The 27,545-nt window shown below is 40.8% G+C and overlaps 1 protein-coding gene across 3 annotated transcripts in view; it reads right to left on the bottom strand.

Moving 5' to 3' along the window:
* The window catches only part of PARD3B (par-3 family cell polarity regulator beta), a 394,146-nt gene that overhangs the window by 11,306 nt on the left and 355,295 nt on the right, over window positions 1–27,545 (bottom strand). For all 3 annotated transcript variants that reach the window (XM_038141819.1, XM_038141820.1, XM_038141821.1), the window contains one exon: window positions 19,830–19,909. In XM_038141819.1, coding sequence (XP_037997747.1) covers window positions 19,830–19,909 — 80 coding nt within the window. The remainder of the gene's footprint in view (window positions 1–19,829; window positions 19,910–27,545) is intronic.

Raw genomic sequence — 27,545 nt, 5'->3', positions numbered from 1 at the left:
TGCTTTTACATCTAAGACCAAGTGGACAATTTAGTCACATACCAGCTTTCCATGCGGGGGAGCAGACTGCAGAAACAACGGTAAGACAGGAAAGCAGTGTCTGACAGGTTTAAAACTTTACTGTAAGATTAGGTATGACTTCTTATGACAGCATGAACAACTTATTCTGTCTGCAAGAAAATAGACTGCTCTCAGTCCCTAATGGAGCAAACTGTGCCACAGATTGGTTAACATCAGAATTTAGAGTGCCATTTAATTAAACTCCCTCCCATCAGCAAGCAAACCATAAGACAATGTTGCTGCTTTGCTCCAGCATTAGTTTATTTTCCACAGCAAATCTCAGACCAGTTTCTGATAATCTCATCCTGCAGGCAAAGCTCCCCTTTCTCTCCTTCCCTAAATCCAACCTACAAATATAGGAACTGTGACAACCAGGATTAAAACCCTGGAATCAACAAAAACAAAACCCGAAATGTGCTAGCTGGTGCTCTATAAATGCCTAAAAAGCATTCATAACAACTAGTGCAATAATCCTTCCTACTCAATTCCTCACTTGTTTTGTTCATATGCTCTCAGGCATGGTACATCTCTTCTACCAGAAGGCATAAAATAAAGTAGCACCTATTGAACAAGACATTGCTATTCTGTGATCTCCTCAAGCTTAAAGGGATCTTAAGTAGATTGGTACTTTAAGTAGCGAGTCATTACAACATGTGTCATTTCAGATGTTCCTCATTATTCAACACAACATAATGCCGTGTGAGTCATTAACCTCTGGGCACTGGTAACCGACTCTCAATGCTAAGCAGTCATGGTTGTTGCTCAGGAACCCCCATGCTCTGCTGGGGAGGGACCTGGCTGAGATTTCAAGGTCTCTTTGGTCTTTTGTTTTGCAGATCAGTGGGGACCAAAAGCTCTTCCTATAGACTAAAAGAGTTCTTGGCCTTTGGTCTTCTGAGTCACATTTCTGAGAAGATGCTGAACAAGTTATGTTGTAGGGGAGAAAACTTCTTTTTAAAGGACATATGCCTCTCAAGCCAGCAAGAGAAGCAACTGTTTAGGCTTCTCAAATGAATTTTGCATTTGAATGGAAATTCAAACTAATACAAAAAAGTACTGCCACTACTGGAGCAAAATGCTGAAGTGAAAACTGTGCTATGGTAATACTTGCCCTGTCTTACTGCGTAGTGACTCCCAACAGACAGGGGGACCCTGCTGCCCCTGCCCTGAGAACAGCCAGCTGCTTTCCTCAAGAGCAGGCAATCTGGGAGAAGGGAGCAAGAAGCAGAGGCAAGACCCCAACATGGGCTTAAGCGCAGCAGCAGCAGAAAGCCAAAAAGCCAGAAATACCACCTGGATCCCTTTGCCTCCTCCTAAGCCCTGCTGGAGGTCTCTGCTTTTTTGAAGGCTATCAGAGGCTATTAAGGAGTCTGCAGTGGTTTAGGAGCTTTTATTTTGATTTAAAAGAAATTCTGTTGCCACAGTCAAAATTGCTTTTCAGAAGGAATTGATCACACTCCAGAAGAGCTCCTCCCCAGCAGGGAAACCTCTGCCCTTTGCTTGCCCATTCACAGCACTACTGCTGTCCACGCTGGTTTTGTGAAGTGCTTTCAGAAATGCATAAACCCAAATTCTACCCTGTTCTCATTTTTCATTCGAAATGAATTTAAAGCATGGTGACCATTCAGCTGTACTATTCAAACGATTTTCAACTAATAACAGAAATCATTAAAAGAATCTTCCTAAGTAATAATAACCTGGGCCCAGGTCTTTACTATTCAGCCACTGGGACCTTAACATGCTTTCTGATCTTTAGTGGGCTAGTAAAAACCTGTAAGAAGTGGTTATTAATGTTATTACCAAGCTTTTAGGCTTTTTTTTTTCCTCTTAGAGCATTTCTCATTTAAATTAAAGCACTCCTTGCAGCACTTTCTCCCATTGCCATGATGAAGCATGGCTGTCAATTCTGCCTCCAACGGCACAAACTGGGTAGTGAAACCATGCTTCAGTAAAAAAGGAATACGTAGCTGGTTATTTTTTCCTTCAATTTGTTTCTTTCTGGTCCAGACATTCTGTTAAACTCACTGCGACATATCATTCTTTTTTTCCCTGCTTTGTAACAAAGGCAAAGCTCAAGACCCAGAGAAGAAGGATGGCTGTTTTTGGGGGGGCAAGAGGGACCTTAAAAACAAGCAGCTCTTATTTCTTTCTTCAGGCAGTATTTCAGTCCCCATTGTTTCCCTACTGCTCATGTACTGATTTTCTTCTAAACAGCACAAACAGCCTGTAAGTACATCCTCCCCCCCCCCCCCCCCAATATTTTCTTTTGTTAGAACCTTTCATTTCTATACAGGCATTAGATTATACATTTCCTGGCTTGCCGCACTCCATTAACACTTTGGTAACCACCCATTTTCCAGCTAGCCATTAAACACCACCTTTCATAATTGAGATTTAAAGGCTCAGGGCATGATAAACAGCTGAAGTTATAACTTTACAGCTGCCTCTACAGAAGTGTGTAAATCTCCAGATTTGGATAGGCAAATCAGTTAATTAGACTTGCATTAAGCCACAAACTTTGCGGGGGCTCTGACAGCAGATGTCCTTAAGTTGTGCTTTAAATAACGAGGGTCAAACCCTCAGTCCCACGGGGCTGGGACAGACGGAAACGTCCCACCCGGTGTCCAGGGAGCGGTAGCGCTGAGCGCAGCTGCCGTGACTCGCAGCCGGCCCGAGCGCCCATTCCAGCTGTGTTTATGCTGGCTCCTTCCTGCACAGCTCCTTCAGTTACACGAACGGGAGCGCGGCGACTCCCGACTGGAGCCGCTCTACCTGCTGCCTCTGCCGGAGCCAGCCCTGGCCTTACCACCCCACCTTTTCTGCCTGTCAGCTCACAGGCTGCTCTTAAGGCAGGACCCACGAGTTTTGGGACTGAGCGCAGCTTCCCTCTGCCCCTACCTGCGGCTGAGGACACTTCATGTGCGTGACCCAGAGTCACTGCCGGCCAGTAAAGGTTCAGAACTGGTGACACTCGGAGCTGCAGCCACCAGTCTCTTTAGGTGCGTGGGTAGTAAGAGGTTAACCTTCGGTCGTGAGGCCCGAGGGCCTGTGCTCCACCTCTGCACGAGTTATCTCCCCGTTGCTGCATTTAAAAATACTGTACGTAATTAACTGTTATCAGGTTGTTAAGCAGCGTGCTGAAGTGTGAACTTATCACTCAATTGTTTCCTTTATTTACAAAGCCCTGCCATTCTCTTAGGCACAGCCTGGGACAGGCTGTTGACTTGCTCAGATGAGGAGGGTTTGGCAGCCAGATCCTGGGAGCAGAAGCAGATTCTGGAGAAGTGAGACACAGACGAGAATCTGCAAACACCCCCTCAAGATGTCCTGTAGAACATCTGTGCTTGAAAGAGACACGCACACATGGCAACACTACCAAATACATCACTGTGAGGTTGCTTTGAGACCTGAGCCACTGAGCATGGAGGAAACGCAAAATACAGCTCCCAACTGCTTCATGGGCACAGGTGGAGTTTTTACTCATGTATAGGCTATTAGTTTTAATGCCTATAGATATACACAAATATGTTCCAATCCCACACATAAACAACATAACTGCTGACTTTCATACATATCTGAGCTCAGTTCTTCCCTATTTAATTTGCTGGACATTGCTTCCTTAAGCAAATTGGGAAGTCAGATGTCATCATGTTAGACCACAAGATGGAGGTGGGTGGACAGGACAACAGCACAAGATGCCACAGCCCCCGCTGTCCTCTCTGCCTCCTTCAGCAAGGCCTAGGCTTGGATTCCTAGAACCCATCATGTTTTTTACCACTATCCCCTCCTGGCCAGGCTACTGTTCTCTTCTTCGCTTTCTTTGCCAGCAGCACCATCCCTGGCAGTGCCAGCCAGGTGTCCCAAATGACATGAGACATCTCCAGATCTGTGTGATTCTCTTCCACGCGTTCCTGGCCTGGGGCAGCACCATGCACCCACAGCAGTATTTACCTGCATGTCCCTGGGCATGCAACATTCTTTGCTCTGTGGGAACTGGTGCAATCACCAATGTCCCTGATCTACATGCATCCCCCCCAAACCCTTCCAATAAACGAGATCTGTAGCTTCTAAACAAACTTCTGTGCCATCTGCACACTATGCTGCATGACAGACAACAAGATAAAATTTGCAACAGCAAAGACCTTAGAGCAAAACAACCTTTTAGAGAGAGCGAGTACAGGCTGCTGTAACAGTTCTATCAGCTTAGTCATGTATCTAGAACAGAAGGCACCAGGATCCTGAAGCTGAAAGAGGAGCACACAGCTGAAGAAAGAAAAAATGCTTTAAAGACACACCAAAACACTGCATCCTTGGCAAAGCAATGTCAACAGCTGGGAATTAGTGATGTCTGAGAGAGGTGACAGCATAGCACTTGGAATATAGGGTAGGGGCAAGCCAGCATTGAGACAGAGCGAAGTTTTGGACAGTACTACCTGGTATAGACTTCCATTTATTTTGAAAGGACACATACATCATGTATCAAAGATGTGCAACAAAGTCTTACATGCAGGACTTAATGCTGGCAGCAGCTTCAGCTGACATTACAAGGAACAGCACCACAGTTGAAGAGGCATGCCCACCCAGCCAGGAAGGCTGCTATGTGCCATCAGTGAGAAACAGAGAAGCAATAGTGCCTCCGGATATGAACCTGCTAAGAACCTGGCCAAGATTCTAGATAGCATGTCTCAATTTGGCTGAGAGAAAAAATATGAAATAAAACCACCCTCTAACTTGAAACAATCTTTTACATAATGAATCAATCAATTATCTTTGCTCTAGTATGTTCAAATCAAGGGAATCATCATTGAAAATAACAACCAATTTATACAGCTCATTTAAAGCCACAGTAAGCTAGGCTGCTGATTCACTAATGAACAATAAAGGTCACTACTATAATATCTCTGCAAGTATTTTCAGATTGTGTGCTGTGATAGACTTGAAGTGGCAAGTTCATAAAAAACCCATCAAGATACTTTGCAGGGGGAAGTAAAGATGGAAAAACACCTGTGCTTTGCCTGGATACCAGACTGAGAAGAGGGAATAACTTTGATGCAATGAAGAACTTTGTGCTCCAGACTCATCCAGCCCCAGCCAAAGCCTCTGGATGTCAATAGAAGCATTTCAATGATCTTTGGATTGGGCTTTTTGTATAGAATGGTATCTGCAAGGGGAGGAAAGGGCAGGGAGAGAATGAAACATCTGTATCCTGGAATGAAATCAGGAAGTTAAGGCTTGACAGCCTTAAACAGCAAATAAATTGTACCTCGGGTACTAAATGTAGGTTGCGAAATGCCTCACTTCAAGTGGAAACATTCCTTTTCAGTTGTGTCTTTCAGGTATTCAGAGAAAAGCCTGACCAGAATGATGCTAATTTATGTTTTACTTTTTGAGTGCCCATGATCTAGAAAATGGTACATACATGCAATTACGAAGAAAGAAGACATTCTGCCGAGATGAACAACACACTTCTGCTCTGTGGATGGCAGATCCATGATCATTAACAGTGTGGCAACTGGGGCAATGTAGTGCCCTGGTCTGCAGCATGGCGTCTGGGACTATTACCAGAACCAGATGTTTCAGAGGAAGCTGCAATTTGTGGACAATTAATAGTTTGCAAAGGTCTTACAGCATAAAAGAACCTCTCCCTTCCTCCTCAGATGTTAACTCAAACAAAAGCAACTGTTGGTCTAAGCTTGGGCTTGCAGAAAGGTGAAGGTTTCAGAAATGCAGAACACTTGATGACATTTCTGTACTTGCAGATGTTGATACTAAAAACCCCCAAACATGATAATATTTAACCTTGACAGACCTACTATTTGAAGCCTATAGGAAAAAAGCACAATAGAGTAGAGAGAGCCTGTGGTGAGTTGAGAAAGATGTCTTTTCCAAATCCCAAAGTTAAATCTTTAATGCTGACTTGGATTCCTCTTAAAAAAAAAAAAAAAGGTGTAATTCTACTGCCAGTAAAATAGAATTTTCTTTAAAAGAACTTTACAACATTTCAAAAGCTCCTCTTTTTAATGAACAAAAAGTAAAAGAGAGAAACATATTATATCAAGCAGCTACAATATAACCCATTACTCAAGAACATCACTACAGTTTCTACATCAGAAAAGCACAAAGTAGCAATACCATTTTGAGAATGCAAAATCGTCTCAGTATACTAAAGTCCCTTGAAAAACGTATAAAACTTGTGATATAAACTAGCATAACTGAAAATGAAGTATCTAAGGAGGAAAAGACCAGGGTTAAGGGTTCTGTATTGATTTTTTTCCCCTCACATTGGGATTAAAGCAATTTCAGCTGGGACCCAGAATTGCAGATGCAATTATAATTTCCATTTATATTTTTAGACTGTGTACAAAGAAGTGTAATAATGGACAGCTGAACATTTTCCATTGTCCATTAAAAATGAAATGTTTCTGATGAAATCCCTGTAAGACCAAGTACCACTGCAGCAATCTCTCAGTAACAGATCTTGCTTCAGATGTTTGGTGAGGAGAGGCAAGGGAGAGTTGCCACCCCCTCATACAAAGAAATCAAACCAAAATGACATTAAGGTTGCTATTCCCCTCAATAATACTAAAGAGATTTCACGTTAAGATTAGTAACAAGTCTTTTCAAAGAAAAAGTCAAATTATCATTAAATAACCTTTCTTGACATTATTTACAGAGTATGTAAGACAAAGCATTGCATTAAGGAGGCATTATTTAAACCACATAAGGTGTAGGGAGTGAAAAAAAGAAATTTCCCCAAGTACCACTGCCTGTCTGCCATCCTTCCTTCATCCTTTACAATGTCCATTTAAGCCCAGGTTTCCTGGAGCTCTCTGATAGTGAGGCAAATAACTGCTATTGAAAAGCAAATTGTATTCAAGGTAAAGCAGGTGCTTAAGTGCTCTGATGGATCTGGGCCTAAAAATTCAAGTTGTAAACCCCAACTCAATTTCAAATGACTAATTGAATTTGCCTTTTCATTTTTTTTTTCAAATTCCCTTTAGTTTTAAACCGATCTGCTCTGTGCTTTCTGCCACGAAGCGTGGTGCAGTCAGTACCACAGCACAGCCCGTCCCACCACGCTGCTCCCACTTGCCGTTCCAGAGGGGCCAAGAGATCCATACAGAAACACTCAAAAATGCTCAAACCCAGCACTGGTATGTTCAGGCAGCCTAAATTCAGCCCAATTCCCGAGTCAGTGAGAAATCCAGATGCCTTCAGAGACCCCTACAAAGCTAATTAGAAGACTACCAGAAGTCTACACACAGCGAAGTCACATGGGTTTTCTGAGCACAGCTACTGGGATCCTCAAAGCTTTTAACTGATTCTGGAAATCTTTAATCGCTGCATGTACAGCTGTAAAGTGTGTTTGCTGTTTGAGCATCTTTGGAGAAAGGACTGTTAGCATCCTTTTTCCTACATGCTTTGTCCCAGCTATTGTGTTAGCTGGTTGAGTTCAGTTCAAGAGCGTATCACTCTTATCTCCTTTAAAAAGCAAAACAAGAGGAGAAACTGTGGCCATGCCTTGCCTCTAAAAATACATTCTTTCTATACTGAAGACAAGCAAAGTAAACAAACATGCCTTTTCTTTAAAGCATAGGATCTCAGATTGAACCAAAATTCATAGCAAAAATGCTAAATGAGGGTCCAAAACTTGGAGACACATGGGTATATATATAGCAGTGCACTAACTAGCCCATAGATCGAAGCAAAAAGCAAGTCATATGAATTTTCACTGTGAAATCATCCTGAGATTGGTTTTTCTTGCCAGATTTTGCCATGATCTACAACAGACTGCTCTCAAAGCTTCTCCCTTCACCTGTAAAACAAGAGCTATTTTTCTTCTTTAAATGAAGGAAAGTGCCAGCTACTCAATATCCAAGGACCCCTGTGGGCTTGGGGTTTTGCTTGATAACCTGGGCTGGGTTTTGTTCACACATTTCCTGCCCTCTGGATGGAACTCTGACTGCCAATTTCCAAGGCACTGTCTCAGACTATCTAGTGCACAGATCCAATCTCTTTGCTGAATTACATCTGGGGTGGAACAAAAATGGCAGATAATTCACTTTCTATTACAGTTAACACTCTCCTCCACTTGCTTCCCACGTATGTTATACAGTAGATGTGTTTGCATGTTCTGCTCTATTTTTTCAGCTGTTGCAAGCACATAAGCTATCAATTACACTCTATGCAGGGAGAAGATAGTGATTTGAGGAACAGCTTCCCGTTTATATAACTCCTCACCTCATCACTGCTCAAACATTTAAATGAATGCTTTTGGGCAAGAGGTCTGAAGTAGAGAGATTCCTTAGGTGCTCTCTCCCCTGCCATTTCCCCCCTCATTGAATGGTTAATCAGAGCAGCATAATTCTTTAAAACTAATATTTATTCAAACAGCTGCAGGATCCCATCTGCTCACACAGAACAGAGGACAGAAGCAGCAGAGGCCACAGCAATACCAGGCAGAAGCCAGCAGAAGTTGTGTCAATATCTCTACATCCAGCCCAAGTTACGTCTGGCAGACAAAGATTTTGAGTACGGTAAAGGCATTATCGTTACCCTAAAGATGTGGTTAAGTTTTTAGCATATGCATTATGGTATTTAATATATTTTCAAAATAAAGCTTGCTGAAAGTCTGACTAGTGGCCTATGTGCCATTTAAGACCAACCACACGCCTACAAAGCTTTGCCGTTGTGTTTTTGGCATATCCATGACATGCTCAATAGCTCATGCATATTTTTCCAAATAAGCATCCACAAAAGAACAGTATCACTGTGCATCTTATGCTTTGTTTATGCCATATTTGAAAGAACTGTTCCAGTAGAAAATTTTGCACAGGTGCTAAATGACAAAATCAGTGCTAATTTACATAACTATTAAATGCTAGAACAATGCAGTCTTTTCCAAGCCTGGAAATGAGGGTAAAGATTCTTAAGAAAGCAGGAATTAATCTTCTCTAACAGGGTGGAATAGGAGTTTTAGCTCTATGCTTGCTCTTAACAAAGTTACTGTTCCATAACCCCTACTTCAACAACCTTGAATCACATTCATTTTATTTCACTTATATCTGTGATAAGATTGGACGGGCTGAAGAAGAACATATAGAGCAGGAAAAGACACATTGATGTTGCTACGATATCCAAATTCTGGAGAGAAACTGCTAACATTGGTGGGCAGAATTCTGGGGGAAAACAACAAGTAACCTAATCAGAGTTTGTCAAATCACTACCAGATTGACCCAGCAAAGAAATCAAACAGTATGCTCCAACAGTGGTTGCCTTTCAGCCTAAACTGACTGCAATCATTAGGAACACATCCACCGATTGCAGTGGTTCTGGACCAGGCTCCTACTAGCTTCTAGTAGTAAATTTCTGGCTGTTCTCAAGCTGCATCAACACACCCAAAGCATGACTTTCTAAAGCACCATACTTGAAGAGCAACAAAAAAGCCTTCAGTGAATATGAGCAAAGACATTTGGACAAAGTCCTCTAAAACTGAGCCTTTTGTCCTGATATGTTTAAGACTTCTGTGAAGAGAAATTAAATATGTCACCTACTTATGAAATGGAAGCAGTTTGGCAGCCAATTGTCTGAGCTGTGTTGAAACAGCTGCTCTAGCAACTGTTTTTACTATTAAATTCTTCAGCAACTCTCTTAATCCCAAATTAGATACCTCTTTCCTTTAATCACCCGTTTATATAAAAGCTCTTTCCTCACAAGGCAGGGTTTCAGCAAGGATAACAAACAAGGGCAGGTCTGCTCAGTGCGCTGCCCTTGTGTTTCTGCACTCCTCACATCTCCCCCACTCTGCTTCTCATTTCTCGGTGGGTGGCACACGGAGTGCTCACGACTCTGTCCCCTGCATGTTTGTAAAAGAACACAGATCTAGATTTGAGGTCTTAGGATTTCACAGCTTGTCATTACCTTGCAGCATGCAATTAAGACTGTCCACATACAATTCACTTTCCTACTTCATCATCATAATCTTTCCCCTTTCCTAAACATGTACCTAAGAATACCTGTAACTGACTCTCTTTAAATGGCTTGCTCTTAGAAGCTTGAAACTTGCCATTGTGACAGCACACTATCATGGAGGGCTGCGATACTGGTGTGGGTTTTTTTCTGGTTGTTCTTTTTTATTTTTCTTTTTACTGTGTCTGCTATGCAAAGCAAAGATTGGATGGAGACAAAGGAATCGAGACCTAACATGGAGAACTAACTGCAGTCTGCCTCTGAGCAAAGGGTGCCACCGCAAAGCTGCCGTTTGCTCACAGGAACTCAGCTGAGCAATGACACAACGTACAGGAGGCTCATGCACAAAAATGAGAGATTCAGGAAGCTTGCTCAAAAATTCCTTATCCAACATCCTCAAAAATAATACATATTTACACCTGATACTGTTGGCTTCCTACATTTTTCCTGTGTTAGGTGTTTTTAAAGCACGTTTGCTGACAGCCATCTTTCAGCTGCACAGCCGGACGTGTTTATCAAGGGAAAGCCGAAGCCAAGAACTGCAGCAGAGTTGTCTTATTTCACAATGCTCTTTCTCACCTTTGCAGCCTAGAGCCCACACTTTTTGATGAGTTCTGAATTACAACCCAGCATAAGCAGCAACATTTTTATTCCAAATATCCGTACCTACAAAGCAGCCAGCTGAGCTTCCCAGTCTGCTGGTCTCCTGAGCCATTTCAATATCCATCTTAACAATGCAATGGATGTATTTGCATTTTGGAGCACACATCTTATTCCCCAGGTTTCACTCAGCACATCACTCTGTTGATGCATTCTATGGGATATATGCTTTTGGTTTTTAATTTAATCTTCTTCCTAATTTGCATTCACTTATCTTTTTTCCACAGATCCTTCATCTCAACCTAACCATTTTGTACTGACACTTTTTTTCTTTCATTAATATTTTGTTCCCTAACATTTGTTTTGTTCTTTTACTCACTGGAGGCATAGTTAATACAGCTTTCTTTTCTGAGGCAACGTCTCCAAGACTTCATTAAATTTTATAATATTAATTCAAGCCCTTTTGTTCAAATGCAATATTTTCCTCCATCTCCCATATTTTTAAGCATAATTTGGTGCCCTTACTTTGAGTGGGAGGTCCTTATGCCTGATTATACACTAAAATTCATACCAGATCCATGTTTTCTGTAAATGTGACACTTGAAAGTATTTTTATTTAGTCGGCATAGTATCTCCTTGCAAAAAGGCTGGCTGCTTAGTTTCAAAATATTAATTGACTTTTAAACTATTCCATATTGCATTAACTGGCTTTTTGCTATGAGGAGTTGAGTGACTTATTAGGAAAATTGACAAACCCCATCCCTGTCTGCCTCCTTCTACACTTCCAAAGTATTCTTCTGAGACATCTGGCTTTTAGTGTTGTTTTTTTTTTTTTCAAGCTATGTCCCAGTTGTTACAGACATTTTCTTTAGTCAATTTTCTTTAGTTATTCCCATGGAAATTATAGAGGTGGCCTGCCAGCTGCAATCCATGATTTGATGTCACGAACCTTGACCTTTCTGACTTTCTAAAGTATACTTTTTCATTATTTAGACTTAATTTGGCTTGGATGGAGGCATCATGTTCATTTCAAGTGATATTTCTATTTTATTAGAAAGCTGGAGGTATGTTTTACAACTAAATCTCCTTCCTTTTCTATTCACCACAGAGATTTCTGAAACTGTGATCCTGTTTACAAATTTCTTTCCTCCTTTCAGTCAAGTCTTTAAAGACACAAGACTATTTTTCAAAGGTCTGTAGTACGCTGACCCTTTTCCTACCTGCTCTGCTTTTAATGCCTGAGATTCTCCCTGTAGAAAGTGTCCACAGGTTATTTATGAACTCTGCACATTTTTGGACAAATGTATTTTGACATCATATATGAAATAAAGCCTTCACACTTCACATATGGCACTGAGGTGATATTAGGTACCATGGCACACCTGAGCAAAGGGATTGAAGCTGAGGTGGAGCAGAAGTAGTTGCAACAGAGCACTTCCAGCTCTCTGCTGCATGCATGTGTCACACATCTGCTGTCCTGCTAGAGATTTGGGCTCTGGCCTTGAAGTACAACGATTTCCCTGACACCTCCTAGAGCCTGGGTAGTTTCTACACCTATCAGTTATAGTATCTTCCAGAGTTAAAAAAAATTAGTCAGCTAAATTTTAAAACGGTTTGAAATTGGATTTAAACTAATCTTTTAAAGAGCACATCAGCTTGGTTCCCAAGCTTGGGCTCTAGCATATAAGAATGATCTTTTTTCTTTGCCCATATTTCATCTTGGCTGGTTTATTGCAACATATCTTGGAGGTCCTTGACCAGTATTTCCATTAAAACTGATTCTATATTCACCTGCCAGCACTTAAAATCCAACTAAAACCATACATATATTTCATTTATAATGAGATCACCACACTGGAAGATACAGACAGACAAGATTTTGCTGCATTCTCAATAAAAGCAGAGCTGTCAAGATAAAAATCATATTAAAAATATCCCTGAATTACTGATATCACTTTAGATGATTAAAACAGAAGAGAAAGTTAATAATCAAGTATACTGCAGAATACACTGTTTGAATATTATTTATATTTCTCATGACTAGGGTGATGAAGTTAGTCGGGCCATTCATTTTAAGTTCACCCTACTTATTTCCAATCCTGTTTAAGACACCAAATTATTAAGTCTTCTTAGTTTTGAAGTTACGCCAGGGGAATAGTAAAAAAACCCCATTATTTATGTTAAAAATGAAAAAAGACCATTTACAACTGGTTCTCAAATATTCCTCTTGACCATCTCCTCTTATTTTAATCAGTATAAGAAACAAGGCAGATACAGACTTTATTCAGCCACATGGAACTACACAGTATTTTCCCATCAAACTGCTTTTCACTGGTTTCCACCCCTTTGGAAGGAAAATCCTGGGCATGACTGAAAATACTGGGTATTATATTACGCACCAGAAGTTAACAGGCTCACCTTGTAGTTTGGGTAATGTATCTCCAATAACATGGTTTCACTGACAGACTTAGATGTGGGTGATTCTGGGCAGGGTTGATAAATGAATTCACTGCCATTTAAGTTTTGGTACCCCTGGCCCCCTCCAAGAGAGAGGATCTGCAGATGCTCTCTTTAGCCAGGTGAACAATGCTCCAATTTAAACAGTATTGCAAGGCAGCAATGGGATTTATTCCCTGCAGTCTGCATCAGCATTGTCACTCTGCCTGCCATAAAGCATCATGTTGGGCCAATAAAACACAGAGGAAATGCAGTTTCAGTAGAGCCATGTCATGAAGTCAACTGATGAGAAAACAGTGAGAAACAGAGGCAAGCTGTTTCCAAGGAGTGTTCGAGCACCAAGAAGGTGTCTGGAAGACAACTTGGCAGAACAGCAGCCATGTGATGGGACAGAGCAACAGTGTCACTGAGAACCACTGTGCCACCGCATGGCACTTGTCAGCAGCAACAGCAACGGGACATGCCTCAGCTGATGGCCAGAACCACGACTGCACTGCCGGCTCAACGCTGTGACACCAACTGCTGTATGCCAGGCAGGAACGCAAAGGAAGTATACAAAATAAGAAAGAGGACAGATTTCTTCCAACAAGTCATGGAGTAAGTTAAATCAAAGGGTTCCAAGCAAAAAAAAAAAAAATTACTTGTGATTTAAACCAGCATGCAGGGAATTTTGATTTAAATAATTCATTTTAAACCTTGCTTTTTCATCTGTGGTCCTTGGCTAGTCAATTCCCAGAGGCTGGGAATGCTCTGACAAGTTGATTTACAGCTAATTATAGTCTGCACTAAAACTGTGATTTCTTTTTTGTTAACCAAGAGAATACACTATATACATATTTAAGTAATGTCAGTATATTAATTTCAGATTCTGCTAGACAATGGTGAATGATGAGTCTTATTTAATAGACAATTAACTTTTTCTCGTGATTTGTGTCAAGTCACTTTCTGATGATGTTTTCAGGATTCAATTAAATTACAGAAATCTTGCATTTTGAAATAAACTCAGTAAAATAAAGGCAAGAACACTCAAGTGCAAGAAGCAGCTAATAAAACATGCTAAGTAATCCATTTCTTCTGTTGGAGGAACCTTATCTGTTGATGACACAGATATTACCAAAACTTTACTTTTGATTTGAAGGACTCAAAATGTTTTTGACTCAACTCCTAGAGGCTACCTCCTAAATTGACTGCATGGGTGCTCTGGCCCCTTGAGTCAATGCTATTTTCATGCTCTACAGTGAAAGACCTAAGTGCTCAATCTATTTAATTTATTGAAAGGGAGGTGAAAACATAACATAAATGATCTCTGCACAGAAATACTCCAGGGAAGGAATTTTGCAGGCTTGGCTCTTAAAATCTAGCAGAAAAAATATTTACCATAGTATCTAGAAACTGAAATTGGGTAGTGTCAGACTTTGAGGGAAAAAAAAAAGGCATAATCTCTTTAAGCAGAAAAATAATTAACCTCCAAATAATGTAATGAATTCTCCACAATGTGACATTCTAATTCTAGGTTAGATGCTTCTGTAAATACATTTACAAAAGTAATGGGATGGATCAAAATTGAAATTTAGTTTGACGCAGAAATGTAGGAAGTCTTGGAGGGCTCAGGTGATCAAAAGTGTCCTTTCTGGCATCACAGCTAGAAATGTAGAGTGTTCTGCTTTCAGCTACTGCTTTAAGAAGCGTGTTGGAGAATCTCAGCTCTACAGAGATGGGGCAACTGAGAGGCGTTTTAAAAGATTTTACTCTGTTATCAGTCTCGTGGAAGGGTGAGACATAAGAGATGTAAAACTCAACGCCATTCTATCAGAAGCCAACCTATTTCCTGGTTACAATACCTTATAAATGCTTTTCAGCCCATTAGCTTTTGCCACACGATGATGCTAATACTTCTAACACCAATCCCCTATTATTTTACCCCACATAGTCTTGCTATAGTTCTAATTGTCCAAAATATCTGGTCTTTTTGCAAGGCCATTGTTTGAAACTTGTTTCTAGCTCATTCTCTCTCTCAACAATGTCATCTCTATTCCATGGCTTTTCTAAGTCAGCACACCTTATCTCAGAGTTTGCATACAAATGTACAAGACTCTGAGAGCTTTCAGCCAGATTTTGAGAATCCTTTACAAATCCATTTCTCACATTGTGCAAGTTGCATGGTCAACCTGAAGAGAAGCTTCCAGCATGGGAAGACTACCCATTGCCATTGCATGGCAAGTCTGGTTCCTTAATCCATTTCCAAGCTTCCCAGTTTCAGGATGCATGTTACATTTAAGACAGACTCGTGAGCAAATTACCAGTTTGCTCAGCAGTCTCGTCCCAGCCACAGCAATACAGCTGAACCCGCCTACACAGCCTGAACATATTTCCATGCTAGCAGTTATTTTCTAATGCTCTCACAGCCTTTATGACTCTCCCTTTTCCTTGACATAAATGTGTTCTTCAATAATACGAGAATTCCAGAGAAAGTCTGAAGTACTACTTTTCCATTGGAATCAGCATTTCTTATTGGAAAGATGGCTGAGCTTTCTAATCCACACTCATCTTGTCAACCAGCACGTCGTCCCGGTGTCTGTCAGTCTGCCTCTGGTCACAGCCAGCTTTTCCACCACCACAGAAAAGAACGTGTCCTTGAACACGAGGCTTCTCCAAACAAGGCTGCCACTAGCAAGACTGTGATTTACATTAAGACAGACTTCCATAAATGCAAGCTCAAAAATAGAACTATGAACAAACAGAGCAGCTTCAGCTTCATATCTGCTCCATAGCTCCATCAGGAAAATATTTTGAATTACACCAAGAAAGTACGCATTAAAAATAGCTTAAAAGATACAAATGTTTTTCTGGCTCCCACAAGCTTGCCCTGCTCTTCTTCCCAAAAGAAGAGGCTAAGATGTGTAAGAAACAAGCCATTCTCCTAAGCAGGAGGATTTAACATTGCTTAATACTACTACTCAGCACTACTTAGCAATAGCCTCAGGGCAACACGTAAGTATTGAGTGCAAAGAACTGTATCTCTCTTGCAAAGCCTCCCATTTCTGTCTCTTCCACTTTGCTGCATTTCTGCAGACAGAACAGCACAATGCAATGAGAGATGAAGACCTGCCACTCTGCTGCTACAGCCACTTGTCATTTAATTCAGATGTTTGCCTCTGTAGACATTTCCAAAGTAAACCTACAGGCTGGCATTATTTTATGTAGAATCTTAACTATGTAGCTCAGCTCACCACTCCTTAGACCAGTCAGACAGAAAGCCTTTCTCCAAAGGCTGCTGCCTCCTGTTTCCCCTTTTAATTAAACATATAACCTTACACAGGAACAGATCCTCCACTCAAAGGAAAAAAGGACATCACTGACTTCAGTGAGACCAGGACAGTAATTTGCTGCTGCACCTACTGAAAAGACAAGCATACTTGACAGCTGAATTCCTCAAATAGTGTTAATACAGACTTGTATCACCTGAATTTGGCCCATAACATCTAGACTTAAATTAACAGCTTCAGAGAAAAAAACAGAAAAAAGAAAAAAAAAAAGACAAAGCCACAATGATGTTTCAAAGCTTAGAATTTTTCAAGCCAGCAGCAGGTATGTTCACATCTGACTTCATGCAGGATGCACGCCTTTGCAAAGGAATGGGACAGTGTCTTAGGGGCATCAAACACCGATAAAGATTTTGCTAGGTGAACATTCCTCCTTGTCTGGTGGGGAGGAAGACCAAAGCTCTCTTACTTAATTTGTCCATGCCCACACACACTAGCATGAGTCCTGGTGGCTGTCAGGTGGGCAGAACACTTTCACTGTGTAGGTCCCAGCTACTCTTGACATAGCACAGATCCCCTCCTCCCTCCTCATCCTGTGAAACTGGCTGCAGTCCAAGCGCTTTCCTCTCCCTCCTTGTGTGTGCCACACCAGAGCAGCAGGCAAAGGTCATATCCTCCTGGACTCAACATAATATTGCAACAGGAATTTGTTTCCCAGCATCTACAACCCTCATCTGAAGCCTCTGTAAGTATCTCTTATTAAACTGGGCTTAAATGGCTAAGTATGCAGACAGCTCCATATGGCACCCGTACCAATGTGGCTCAGTGGCCTCACCACAGTGAGGACAGCACAAAAGAAGGGAATAAACCCAAGGGCAGGAAACTGTGAACTAATACTAAAATGCTTGAGAGAACAAAGCTACTCTTTTGAGGAAATACTACCTCTTCATTTCTTTCTACATTCCTGTTTCTTTCTCTTAATTTATCTTTTCCTTTTTTTTTTATAATGCTGCTCATTACAGCAGTCTTCATGGATCCTCCACTGCCGAGAACTGGTTGGCAAATGGGTGGTTTTTACCTGGATTCCTCTATATTCCTGGGCAGTCAGCCACGAGAACAAAAGAAATCACTCATTTCCATTAGTGGCTGGCAATGAGACTGCATCCCCTTCATCTGGATTTAGACTTCACTGTGCAATCTAGTCATTTGTGACTGCCAGGGCTTAATTACTGCAGTAACATGAAACTGCAAAACTTACAAAACTGAAGTATAAAAAGCAGCAGCCGATTGCTGAATTGTAGGCACGCCCAAGGGTGTGTGATATCCCAAAGCTCTGCTCCTGCCAGGGTGGAAACCCTCTGGAGACACAGCTTGGCTTGTGTGCAGCAGTGTAAACGTTTGTTGAGAAGCACAAACAGCCCAGCTGAAGTGCAGGTCTTCTCACTCTCCAGCATAATCTCCTTCGGCACAGAGAGAAAGGACACTTTCACAGTGATCTTCAAAAGCTTAGGGAATATCTGGATGACTTTTTAAATGAAGAGTTCTCACCAGCTAAATACTCAAACCTGTTATAAGAGCTGGAGAGTTGTGTCTTCAGCAAGTTAAATGGAGGTTTGGGGAACAATACTGTGAAATTCATGATCTCATTCAGATAAATCTACTTCAAAAAAAAAAAAACCAAAAAAACCAAAACAAAAACCCAAAACTCAACTAATCAAATCCCACAAAAACACAGGTTGTAGAGATGAGCAGTATATACACGTAGGGAGCATGCTGAGGATGCAGCAGTTTGGAAAGGAACAGGACAGAAGGGATACAGAGAATGCTTACTACATAAAGCAAGGGCATGCCTACATCTGCACTGTAGTGCTCACTTCTGGTCATTCCCCTTTAAAGGAATACTGGGGAAATCACAACAATTCTGGCTTATGGAAGTTACTTCACCGGGAAATTTTCAGTTTACAACACTTGAAAAAATATGGTTAATTTTCTTATAGGCAAAATGAATAAAAGAAGACATGATATACAAATATAAAAATTGCTGCAGAGAGTTACACTGGGCACCAATTATGAATTTAATTTCTTGTAATCCACAAGGAAGTATTCAACAGAATGGAAGTTCAAAATAGACAAAAAAGGGAGTGTGCAAAATTAAAGTACACCTAACTAACATGCAAAAATCACTGCTAGGAACAAGACAGGGAAAAATGAGTGTCAGAGGACTGTAAAAAAAGATGGCCATTTACCCAGAAGAGTAAATATCCACAGTCAGCCAGTAAACACATGCAAGACACACTGTTGGAAAGTAGGCCTCTGTCAGAAAAGCCAGTTACTGCACAGGATGAATCTCCAAGAAAAAAATGGCTGACAAATATAATTTGAGGGCAGGAAGTAAACTGCAGACACATCCTCATCCTTTGGTTTAGAAATCACATATATTAAAAATGCCTACAGACATCCAACAGTGCCTCGTGAGACAGCCTTTATAGTCTGGTTAACGAAAGTAAAATATTCTTCGTATTTTCATCTGGAATTGGACACGGCATTACATATTTATCAATCAATCTTTCAGTGTTCACCTTTGAATGTAAATAGCTGAGTAGAAAAAGAAACAGCAAAAAGAAACAATTCACTGATTTCCTAAATGCCAGCACTACTTCACAGCAAAAAATCTCTTCTTGCTTATAGATACCTATTTTTGCTTTGCTTTTACAAATCAGCCTGCCTGTAGGTCCAAGAAGTAGATTGGACCATGACTCTTAGGACTTGCCCAGCCCTCTAATTCTAAAGGGGGAATATTTTTCTGTTTTTGTTTTCCTCTCCCTGCTTCCCACTATCTCTTCTAGCATCCTCTCACTCCCCTTTCTGGCTTGATTTGTGTTATGCTCTGCTATTAGAACTCTCATAGAAATGTGGCTGAAATCCCTGAAATCCTTCCTTTTTGTTATACCCCACCGGTTTCAGACTAGAAGTACTCTTCATTCAGTTGATAAGGATTAAAAATTTAAAAAAAGCCCTCAGAGAATTCACTCACATTTCCAGAGCATTCAGTAAAAGCACAGAGATGTTCTCATGGAATAGGCTGCAGTCACACAGCCCTTGTAGAAACAGTGGGACTTTGGTAGCTGTGGCTGCTGTAGTGGAAGCTTTCCTCAGCAACGTTCTGTCAATGCCAGCTGGGATTATATCACTACAAACTCAGTCATTTATGCCCTGCTACGACCTGTTATAACTCTTGCAGAGGCAGCTCCCTCAATGTCATGTTCTCTAGCTGTGGATCATGACTCTTGCTGACATGTTCAATGAGAGACCTGTTTTTTAAAAATTCAAAAGTTCAAATTAATAGTATAGGTATAAAATGGCAGTAAATCAGCAGCAAAAGACGACAAGACAAAAGTGTAGAATAATCTCTCATGCTAGAGCTGGACATCAGCTGTGGGCTGCCCTCCCTTCCCACTGGAAGGAAGCTTGGTGCTGTACCTGGGTAAGGATGCATACTGCCTTTCCACCCCCTCGAAATGAAGATTGTAGGAGCTCCCATCTGGACCTTTTCCAGGCACCTGTGGAGAGGAGAGTAATTAGAGATGAAGATCAATTATGCAGCCCAGCTACTAACAATGCATCTCAAAACGATAAGCAGAGAACACATGATGCCGCTACATGCCAAAATCAACAAAAGAAAGGCAGGGGCTCAAAGAAGCTTCAAATCCCATACATAATCTTATCACTGCTAACAAGAAAGGCTTCTGTATCAAAGAAGTGTTTAGAGCAGGTACAATCTTCAGCACCTTTCCCTCATCTGCCTACTAGCTGGGATACTCTCTCTTCTTCCCTGGCTAGCCTTTCTCCTGGAATCCAGTAACATGAGGACATCATCTAATTAAGCACACCCCTTCTGATTACAGTCGCAAAACTACCTGAATCAAAGCTAACATCTTAGTACCAAGTCTGCTTTTTTCCCCTCCACTAGCTTGTTTTGCTTAAGCATAAAAAATGATACAAACAGGTTTTCTTTCATTCTTAACAAGAATCCAGAAACTTTCCCTAACGCCCCTGCAATGCTAAGTATCCAGCTGGGAGTTAAGTGCATTTATGATGCTCTGGTGCCATTTCAAAAGTGCAGCGTTAGTGCACTCAGTCAAAATGCCAGTGCTACTTGGTTTGTGTTCAAGATGGCAACTGGCATTGGCTGGGGAGCACAATTCTATCAGGAAGGCTCCAACCGGGTACAAATGGTGAACTTCAATGCTTTTAGCACACAGGAGCTCTCCCAATTTCACTCAATGCCTGCTGATGGCCCAAAGTGTTAAGAGCCTTGTTAAAATGGAGCTATTAGTCTTTTCTTCCATAAATGGAGGAGGCTCTGACTGCCTTCAGTGTTTCCTACATTAGTATGTATTCCTATTCCGGTGCTGCTAGAATCAGCAGTTTTATAAAGCAATATACTAAGAGGCCATTTAAAATCCCCTTCCCCTTTTACAGATTAATAGCAGAAAGGAAGATTTAATGCCTTTTCAAACATTTTTAACAATTCATTAAACAGAAAGTAATAAATCACACTGAGCTTTTGGCAAATGCCTGATTAGAAAAAAGAGAAAACAAAAATTAACATGTTTTTTGCATTCTACAGGTTAAAGTACATTTCTGTCAGTCCTGTAATTTATGCACAATACACCATTTTCACTGAACAGATGTATAAACCACTGCAACGAGAAAAGTTATGCATTCAGGGGTATTAAGTGTTATCTACCTTTACAAAGCATTTCTGTGTACATTACATAAGCTGAGTCCTGTGCAAAGAGAGGCAGTATCATTTGCAGCTGCTAGGTAGGCTTGGAAATTATTCCAGACAAATTCTGTTATATACCTTGGCACTCATCAAACATCCAAGACACTTGTAAATGAAAAAAAAATATTTAGTACAGGCCTCTTGCAAGCTTCCTTTATATCATTCAAAACAGAAAAGCATCCTCCCAGAACTGCTGGCCACAAGAAAAAAACACCTCTGACTTGAAATGACCCATGCTTTAGCAGCGCCTGACTTTGGATGAGCAAAAAATAACAATAATTGCCCTACATTTCAAAAAGAGGGCAGTAGGCTAAAGGGATCATTCATTCATTTTTTTCCACCAGAAAAGGTAACATGCAGAGAGACTTTATAGAGTCACTTAGGTGAAGAGTCACAGCCACTTTGGCTGTTCTTCCACTACTAATTTCATCAGGTTCATAATTTCCCCTAAGTTCCCAGGTACACTGGTAAGAGAAGACCCTCCAGATTTCTCCCGTTTTATGAAGGAGGGGAAAAGAAACAAATGTATAATCTGGTCTGGGAGTGGTGTGAGTTTCCTGCACTCTCACACCTAAAGGGAGTAACAGCAGCCAGGCAACATGAAAAAAAACACAAACACTCAAGAATTGTGCCAGCATCAAGCAATAATTCCAAAACTTATACCAACCACCAAAAGTAAAAAATATTTACATCACAAGGCCTTTTTTCAGCCTGAAAACACCCCTTTTTTGATGATTTCCTGCAGACCAAATAGAAGGCAATAGCCCCTGCCAGGTCTGTTTGTATATATGATTTGAGAGACAGTTACCATAGAAACACCCTGGTGGCGGATACACAATTTTGCTAATTTGGATCCATCGAGCGGCTGAGTCTCCACACCCTATATAAAACCCCCAATGCACTGGAAAAGCAAAGCATGCTCTGGCTCTGCACAGCTAATTAAAGGCTCAGTCATTTCTTCTGATTTTCCTTCTCCATCTGTCCATGCGACAGTAAAAGCGTATCATCACTCAGCCTGGAGTGCCAAAATGGTGCCTGGAATAAAATACTACCCTGATGAAAAGAGAAATTGTGAAAATAGAAACACCTCCTTAGTAAAAGTTATTTATGTTTCAGAAAGAGTCAAAGCAAAGGGTTCCTTTGCTGCCTTCTACAACAAACTAAGCTAAAAATCGGTGTGAAATGTACTAATTAGTAAGATCAAAATATTCCAACTTCTCCTCCTTTCCTAAAACAGGACATATGCAGCTGGACCCCAGACCAGGTGTGGAAGTTTTAACACAGTTAATAATCACAACATATTTAGGTGAAGAAACAGTAATCTTAATAAAACAGGATTAAAACCTGGAAGTCCTATCAAAGGCAAATGGGTGGTGACCACGAGGTGACCAGCAAGGGAGCTGACAGAAGATGCAGCGCTCAGCTGAGTCCCTAGAGTCCCTACAGATGCAGCTGGAAGAGCTTGGGAGACCAACACCCCAATAAACAGAGAACACAGCAGCAGGTGAAATACACATTTCACAAATGTATGGTAACGCACAACAGAAAAAATGATCCAAAATATACTCCTGTATTTTTAGGGTTTAAATTAACAACATCAACTTAAATAAGTGGCATCATTATGAACAGTTCATCTCTTAAGAGCGGCCTCAACTAACAAGCAAAACATGAATATGCAAAAATAATGGGCAGAGATAAACACAGAAACAGCCATCATCCTATCAGTGCAATTAAAAGAGCAGCATGTTTAAATCGAGGAAAGAAAACACTATCTTCATCAAAAACCAACAGCAAACAATTCATGAAATGTAACTGTTGCAAAGCATTGGTATGGCCAAGGCCTTTGTGGGATGTAAAACAAATAAACCAGATCCAAATATGAATCAAACCAGCTAACATCTGGTTAGCAGGAGACAGTAAAGTCTTTGGCAGGTGGAAGAAAGGCAAGGCCTTGGAGAGCTGAATGGGAGAGCAGAACCTCTGTGCCAGGAGGTTGTTCTCTTAATTGCCCCTTTGGGAACCCTAGTCACAGCAGTGGCCACACTCAGAGACAAGATACCAGAAAAACTGGCAAGACACTGCCTCCGTGTAACTCAATGCCTTCATGGTCAGGATTTTCTGTGTGCCAGAGAGGTGTTTTTTACTCATGGCTAGTTAATGTTTCTGTTGTTTAAGCCTCTCTTATTAGAAACAATAATTTTCACTAGCTAACAATATTTCTGTGATAGGAAGGTATCTCTTCAGAAAATATCCTGTGACACCTCTGCATCCTTAATTAAACCCCTGCCAGTTCCCAGCAGAAGAACCAGGCTGGTAGGTGTAGACTGAAGGACAGCATAGATCAAGCCAGAAACAAATATCTTAGAGCATTCAAACATCTGCAAATAAATTTTAAGCTATAAATAGAGTATACCTGTGAGCAGGTGTCTTGAGTAAGTCTGGAATTTGCCTACAGGAGAATTCTGGGGTTGCAGAATAAAAATTCTTTAAGGGAAGAGAAAGCTGTACAGAAAAGTGCACGTGACTGTGTTTTTTCCCTGGGAGATCCTGCATTTCATTCCCCCTCACCTGTCTTACACTGCCTTTCTCTTGGAGCATTTGCTAAAGGCTACAATTCCAGCTGCTAGCAGGAAAGCCTCCCTTGCCCCTTCTTTATGGGTCAAGGTGTTAGGGGCTGGACAGATGCTGTGGTACAAAAAATAACAACTATAGCAATCTTTTTTGAAGTTTAAGCTTCATGAAATCAGAATTGACTTTTTCTTGTGCATCCACACACAGCTCAAGGTGAGAGCTACCACACTGCAAATAGAAATCAGCAACAACTCCTTGCCCCTACCAGCAGAATTCAGCAGGACAGTGTGTTTTTGCCTGGGGCTCTACTTCTTCTCACGGATTCCCACCTGACTCCCTGCTCAATGTCCATCCTGAGTGAAGCCAGCACAGTGAAAACCCAAGACCATGGATACTGCTTATAAGGAAAATAAATGATGAAGAGACATTTTCAGGTTGGCTGTCTCATAAAGTTGCAGTTGCTGTTCCCTCTCCTGCAGGTATTTAGACTTGCCTATAGAAAACTTCATCATCATTGCAGAGGTCAGTCAGTTGGTTAAAAAAATTCTTTCAAAACTTCTTAACCAGCTACTCCTCTGCTCAGAGTCAAAAGTTTCCCACTGCCAAAAAAGAAAAATATACAGTCGGTGTTGTATTCAGGAGTATTAATTCTTCACTCATGTGCTAAGCATCACTGTCCTTTTACTTTTCAGCCCCTTTTTTCCTGACTTCTGAAAAAGAAGCCTCCTCCAAACATTTCAATTATCATTAATATCAGAAAGAAACTTTGAACAGTGTGCTGCCCACTAAGTAAGTGGCAATAATATAACTTCCTCAAGGCTGATGGGATTTTAGGCACATGTTTGTGAATCCAGGCAAAACAGTGATGACCCCACTTGAGCCACACCTGACTTATTTAAAATTAAGGGAGATCAGGAAAAGCTTATGAAGATAGGAGTCCTGGGACTCCTAACTTTTTCACTTATTCGCTGTGTATGCTCAGAAAAGTCACTTGAGCTTGTGCACTGTGTTTTTCTAGCCATAAAAATGGCAGGATACTACCCACTGTATTTTATACAACTGACATGCACTGTAAGACAGGAGACATCCCAGGAAGGCTGCAGAGTGAAGCTTCTGCTCTGCCATCAATCCAAGTGCTTTGAAAATGCCACCCAGTTCCGCTTTTTGCTTGAAAGTCTGTGTATAAACATGACACACAGAACTGCTGCATTGCTTAGTGCATTTTTCAATAGTCTTGTGATCATCTGCTAAAGGACTTGATTCAGATGCTGGTTTGACCTCTGTTCTCAAAGCTCTTCTTTTGTCTGTGAGCGTTTCTAATCACATGGGTTGAGATTCAGCATGCCAAAAAGAGCTGTGGTATAACGGAATTTGCCCTTTAACCTTCAGGTCTCCCCTCTGCTGAGACACAGTTGGTTTTTGTTTTCAATTAAGTGAAAACTGAAGAAAAATGGAGAGGTAAAAGTGGATTTATTCCCCACCCTGGTCTCGATGTTTCATACACAGGTGAAGCACCAAAATTAACCCACTTATTTTTTGCATTTCAACTCTTCCTGGTTCTGGGAACTGCAAGTGAAATTTAAGAGCACAATTTGACTTGCTAACACTTTCTTTAGCTGCTGAAACAGAGGCAGGTGATGTAAGGCAGTGAACTGGATGGTCCATGTGAAATGGAGGAAGTTGATTGATGGGGTCTTCTTAATTCCTTACTGCTGTTATATCCTCATTACCCCACCCTTGGAGAGCTCCAGCATTTCTACAGAAAGCAAGGTTTCTTCCATCCAGTTTTAAAAAATATTTTGCATCAAAAGGTAAAGATTAAAAATTCTACCACCGTCTACAATTCAAAAGAATTTTCCTGATGTTTTCCATACATACACAAAGAGGGATATATTTTGCTTTCCTAGTTTTGCAATGAAAGTTGAAACAGTGATTTTGCGTTATTATAACACTCATCATTTCTCCCTCTAATTTAGATGGTTTTTAATAAAGCTCCATTGATTCCTCTGAAAGAAATCCCTCCTGGCAAAAGCAGAACACACACGCTGATTGCTAAATATGCAGCAATTATCATATTCAGCGGCGCACTTTAATATCTTATTTATAGATGTATCTATCTATAATTTGCTTTAATTAAGTTGCATTGATTTTAATGGCAGAAGTAGTCTTCAAAGAGGAGTCTAATGTTCTATGAGCCCATTGGTACTGCTTTACCATTGTTTGGATATAAGACAGCACCTTTAATACTTCTTTTTGATATTCTTAGTTGTGCTTTTCTTCTTGGCTGCAATGGCAAGCCAAGATGATGTTCCACAGGAACTCTAGAAACCACCTCCGCCACTGAAGAGAAAGAGCACTTTCAACTTCCCTGTTACAAACTTGTTTGTTACAAACAAACTTATTCCCAAGAATAAGGAAGGAAGCAGTATCTTCCCAGCAGATCCTGAGACACCTTGTTTTTCTATTCCTGATCCATTTTACAAATATCTCAGGACTACAATTGTCAGAGGTTCTCAAATCATGGTCCAATGTCTTCAAGTTTGTTTTGGGCAGTGTGGCGAATGAACTTGCTATAGATGCCTGCTCATGGCCCAATCACCAAGTCATGACCTCTCAGTCTCCTAAAGTTCTGCTTTCTGGCCTCAGTCCAAGGGAACGTTGTGCTTTCTTTTTGTTAAGCACACACACACTTTAAGCATTTTATACTAATCTGGTTTTGAGACTGTTGCAAAGAACACTTGATGCTATTAGAACCATGACTAAGTTGGTCAAAAAACATCTTGAAGAACTAAAGCAAGGCGTTGCTCACTAGGAGAGTCACACAGCCTTGGTTTCTGCTGGGCGCCACCAGGTACCCTGGCCATGATTCAGAAAAGCATGCTAAATACTGAGGGGAGTTTTGTTTTAATTTCAACAGCATCTGATTCCTCTTGGAGGCATTCCCAAAGCTAACATACACCTGCATCTCTCGGTGCCTCTATCTCCTTTTTGAGCAAAAATATACAGGAAAAACATTTATCTCTCTGTGTCCTGGGCATGTCCTCACACATTTGAATACAGCATTCCAGTGACGATGATTTTGGCATCTTCATCTCTTAAGTAAATCTGTAAGATATTACTGGTTCATATCAACTGAGACTCTATCTCAGAGACTACCAAGGTAGCTTTATAACATTACTTATGCAGACCTTAATATATCATTCCCTGTTAGTATTTTTTTTCAAGTGAAAAGTAAGTGTTGGCTTTTTAAATCACTGCCTTTTGGAATATATCAGCACTAATTTTATAAGAATTGTTCGTGTTAAAATGCAAGGGCATGATCTCAAAGAAAAAGCACCAAAGAAGCTATGCAAGTACATTTTCAGTTTCTGGTCATCATTTTTCATTCACTGATTATCGCTTAAGTGTTGATTAATAGTTATGTTCATGCTGCTAGAATGCATTTCCCTCGGATGAGAAAAACACCCTTGTCCAAAGGAAAAAAGAGACAGTAATCAAACTAACCTTCCTCCTCCCTATAAGAAACACAGACACACACTCCAGAGTCACTGATGATCTTGGTTTTGCTGTTGAATAGGTTTGAAGATTTTCACTTAGAAAATCAGCTGTATGCAATCAGAACACTACTTGGTTGGTCCGATTGCAAGGCAATTAAATGCTCCCCTTCTGCCTGTCTCTCTCTACAGATACGTACATATACATACACATGCTCACACACAAATGTACATACTCAGAGTCACTTGTCCCTTCTCCCTATGCAATGAACACCAGGAACACTGAAAACAGCAGTGTTCCACGGTGGAATTAAGCAGGGCTGATTATCTCAGGATTTACTT

This window comes from Motacilla alba, chromosome 7, assembly GCF_015832195.1.
Source record: "Motacilla alba alba isolate MOTALB_02 chromosome 7, Motacilla_alba_V1.0_pri, whole genome shotgun sequence".
NCBI classification, from domain to species: Eukaryota; Metazoa; Chordata; class Aves; order Passeriformes; family Motacillidae; genus Motacilla; species Motacilla alba.
Note: the sequence above shows the minus strand (reverse complement) of the source record. Positions and strands in the feature narration are given on the sequence as shown.